The 4,756-nt window shown below is 34.1% G+C and overlaps 1 protein-coding gene across 1 annotated transcript; it reads right to left on the reverse strand.

Annotated features, from left to right (window-relative positions):
- Nucleotides 1-562: 562 nt before the first annotated feature.
- On the reverse strand, nt 563-2,308 carry LOC105789090 (protein ROH1). The gene has a single exon (XM_012616322.2). It carries the CDS (start codon nt 2,097-2,099, stop codon nt 921-923), a length of 1,179 nt encoding a protein of 392 aa, XP_012471776.1. The 5' UTR covers nt 2,100-2,308; the 3' UTR covers nt 563-920.
- Nucleotides 2,309-4,756: the final 2,448 nt, after the last annotated feature.

The raw sequence follows: 4,756 nt of genomic DNA on the forward strand, positions 1-4,756 counted from the left end.
ATACGAGTTCACACTATCATACAGACGATACTTAAGGACACGTGTTGTTCTTGAAATATGATATGTGTTGATATGCATAAGACCTACCTAGTACATCACATCCAGAGACCGTATTTTATAAATAGAGAAATTGACCTCCATGGGATACTCACGAAAACACTCAACAAGTCAAATAGAAAAAAAGAACCCATAGAGATATTATATTAGAAATTAAATTATTTTTTTACTCAAAAATTAGGTAAATTGATCATTGTATATAAGATTAAAGAATAAATTAATCCTTTTTGTTAAGGTTTTATTACTGTTAAATACTAGTATGGCTTATAGAATAATTAGACAATGTCATATGTACCTTATCTTGACATATAAAGATAAATTTTCAACGGTATAAATAAAATTTTAACAGAACTCAGTTTACTTTTTAACCCAAGTACATTAACTAATTTATTTATTTCCAATTTTATGAGTGAAATGTTAAATAAATATGAAAGATAAAAAATAGAAAGCTTTTATGTACTAATCAAATTACAAGTCTTAACATATTAAACAAAGGAAAAAGGAATGCTTTTGCTTCACCACAAGTATAGTGGCTGAAGACTGTTAAAAAAGATCTAATTTTAATTTGAGTCCCTTTACAATTCTAAAATTTGATATTTGATCTCTCTACTCTAAGTATAACCAAATTAAAGTGCAGTGTAAAATACCATATTTTAGCAGAGGGACTAAAACCATAATTACACCAAAAAAACCCACCTTGGTATGGCTTATCGGTTCTAATCTTCAAGGGCCAAAATAGAGACAGGAAACACCCCTGAAGAAAACTGAACCGGGGAAGATCAAACCCATTTACCTTTAAAATGTATGAACTTCAAGGGCTTGTCGGACCAAAGACCGACAAGTGAAAAACGGCCGACATGGTTTTACAAGAGTGGCGGTGATGATTTCCCAACTTGGTCCAAAGCATTAAGAAGCTCAGTTCTGGTTTTTACAATCCTATGAAACACTTCCCTAATCTGCATCTGTAAAGGCAACAATCCTTCTTCCATTCTCCGACAGGTCTCAGCCAATTCCGCCGCGCGTGCCGCCGCTTCTTCCGCTTTCTGGTCTGTTATATCTCCGTGAAACTGAAAAGAATCAGTGAAATCCATCAAAATATTTCCCAGTTTCTCCATTTTCTGCATCTCATCTAATAATCCCGCCGTCCCTTTCTTTTCCTTCTTCTTCCACTCTTCACCGATTTTCTCATGTAACCCAATGATGCTTTGAGCCCAATTTAATTGCTTCGGTGCCGGAAAATGAATCGCCGATAACCCATTTCTCTCTTGACAAGGAATCGCAGCAACCAATGCCCACATAACAAAAACCATAATCACACTCATTGTATAAACAGGGGAAGCCAAACCGGAACCCTCCGCCCCACGCGGTGGGACGAGGTTGTTAGTCATGGCTTGAATCTGTTTCGCCGCCGACCAATTCTTCGCCACTTGGTTACTGACAGACCTGAAATGTTCCGGGACACGATCTTTACTACTAACACCACGGCGACTAAACGACCAACTCCTCTCCGTCGCTTTAGCAGCGGAACATTCTTTATCATCAACGTTCATCGCCGACATCAATGAAGTCAAGGCCTTTTTAGCTCTCCTCGATTGTCCATCGCCAATGGGTTTTTGTTCCAAAGCCGAAACAACAATCTCTGCTAACTTTTGGTAATGCCTGACCGATTCCAACCCATTAGTTACCGCATTACAGACATCCAAAGCCTTAACGGACCGGTCTAGAAATTCAGGGATCAAGCGATCGAGAGGGGGTTTAGAGATCTGAGATGGGTCATTACCCATCATTAAAATCCCCTTGAATTCGGCTTCGCAACAAAGGAAAAAATCAAGTAGCTTGCGTAGCCATGAAATCGAGAGAAGGGCATCGAAAGGGATATCGTCTGGTGACGATAAAAGCTCAGCGAAACGCTCAGAGACATGCTTCGAGAAGAGCTCCAAGTCTTGAAGCTCTTGCTCATGATTACCGTCCATGGCTATAACTTGGTTTCGCCTGATACTGATTCGCCCCAAGAAAGAGGCTTGGTAATCGGTCGCCGGCATTTTTCGTCGGAATATTTTCTGGGGAATCAAGGAAAGACAATGAGAGAAGGGAGAAATGGAGGCGTTTTAGGATAAAAAAGAAAAAGGGATGTTAGGGGTTTATATACAAGGGGGAGAAAATAATGGAAAGTAGAGTGTCGGGGACGGAGACCGATTCTTCTTCCTTCTATGGGACGCTGACTCGGCACTTCGCACTGTTTTTTTTTTCTTAATTCCTTTTTCTAGATTCTGCACTCCATTCCTTTTTATCTATAGTTTTGGAAAATGTCACAAAGAATTATTTTTCTATAAAAAAAAAAGTAAGAAAATCTCAAAATAATGACACTCTTATGATTTTCTTTTATTTTATTCCCAATTTACAAATCTAAAAGAATTATTCTTAACAAGATTACGGGATTGTGTCGCAGTATCATCTGAAAATTAAGAGTACTAATTGTTAGGGAGCTGTTAGTAAGGGATTGGCATGTAAAAGTAATGTTCATTCCACACACAACGAATATGGCTGTAAATTTCATGGCAGCATTAGGAAGAAATATTCCTCTTGGTTTGAGAATATATGATATTCCTCCTCAGATGATCGATATGGAGATTCTACAAGACAATGTCGGTGTCAGATATAATTTCTATTATGGCTAAATGTATTTAGCTTCCTTATCTACAAAAAAAATTATCAACTTTATATAAATTTTCAGGTGATAACGTGGTATAATTTTAAAATATCATATATTGTGCTCTAATAATTGGACCAATGGTTAAATGAGTCAGACCACTGATTCTTAATTCAATTACTAGACCAAAAATAATTAAATAAATAATTTAAAATCATAAAAAATGAAAAAAAAATTATTAAACCAGTTCAACCTATTTAAATATTAGTTATTATTCTAGTTTTTAATTTTTACCGATTTCGAGCAGTTTTCAATTTGATTGGTTCAACCCTTTTGTTTGGAGTAGTATACCCATTGGTTCTCGATCTGACCGACTCTTTTGTTTAGAATTACCCATAGTCTCTTTTAACTCATAAATAGGAGGATAATGCGTTTCAACACATAATGTCCATTCTAATCAAGCTAATGGTGTGTTTAGTATTGCTTCAGTAAGTACTTTTGGATAAAAAAAATATTTTTGGATAAAAACATTCCTAAACAAGCTGCTTTTTAAGAGAAGAAGTGCTTCTCCCAAACCAAAAATTGGTCCGAAAGTACTTTTTTGATAAGCTGAAAATTTTAACTTCTCCCAAAAAATATTTATTTTCCCTAAAAACACTTTTGAGAAACATTCTTAAACTAAACCTAAGACTCAATCGAGTTTAAATAAGATAACTTTAATCTAAAAAACTATAGCAACAGTGTATCATTCCTAATACTTGCAAGCTTTTCCTATTGCATAAATGGAAAAAATTTCACAATAAACCCCAAAGTTTATGGGAATGACATTGGGCTTCATCTAGATTTACTTCTAACTATAACAAAGTCAAAATTGTTGAAGGGGATATAAGAATAAATTGTGGATACCCACTTAGCTAACACTTACAATCGCAGTTCAATACGAACAATTTCAGTACAAGCACTTAGAGAATCTTCAACGAAGAGAGGGGAACCTTCTGGGTCTTCTTTTCTTGACTGTGGCTGCTGATGACAGTGAGGCCAACGAAGAGAAGGGACGATGGACGGAGATGATGGACAGAGAGGATGGGAGAAGAGAAGGGAAAATATCTTACGGCTTCCAATTCGGTAAGACATTTTCCATAAATTGATTTTGGTTTTACCCGTGTTTTGGAAAATGATTTCCTATAGGAATTCATTTTCCACGAAACAAACACTGGAAATTAAGGAAAATGTTTTCCAGAAAACATTTTCCACCAAACAAACGGAGCCTATATACTTAATTTTTACCTCTTGGTCGAATATTTCTTTATTTCAAATTAGTAAAGAAAATTTCAATAATTTGACACTTAAATATTAATAATTTTAAATTTATTTTAAACTGTAAAGAGAGAAATATCAAGATTGTATGTATACATTCTCACAATGAGAATGTATATAACACGAAAGAAATATGACATCTTTTGAGATCGAATATCACTAAATGTGTACATGAATTAAATTTTCATTGCATTGGGACAAAAATTAACATCTAATTATCATATTTATCTTTTATACGAAACAATACAAAATAATATAAAATATACTAATAAGGTTAAAAGTATTTTTCGAATACAAAAATATTATTGTGAAACCATAATTACATTTAATATTTGAATTTTTTTCGATCCATCATTAATAATAGTAATTAGTTCTTTCGTCGCGAGTGTTCCCCGAAGATCGAACCCCCTATCACATGAGTAAGGAATGAGGTGAGCAATTATCATTTTACATCTCATGGTTAAAATTCTATTTTTTTCAAGTTCAATATATCTACGACAAACAACAGTTACTAATCTCCTCGTCGCGAATGTCTTTATAAAAATAATCATATTTAATACAATTTATTGATTTATAAAATAACTGGTTTTTTTTGATTTGGTGTCGATAAAATTTAACATTTAAATATTTTTTATTTAACGAGGAATACCTAAATTAACTTGGAATTTATAAAAAAAATAAAATAAAGGGTGACATAAATTGAAGGGAGGTGCATATTTAGAGCGTGGCGTA

Source organism: Gossypium raimondii, chromosome 2, assembly GCF_025698545.1.
Source record: "Gossypium raimondii isolate GPD5lz chromosome 2, ASM2569854v1, whole genome shotgun sequence".
Classification (NCBI taxonomy): Eukaryota; Viridiplantae; Streptophyta; class Magnoliopsida; order Malvales; family Malvaceae; genus Gossypium; species Gossypium raimondii.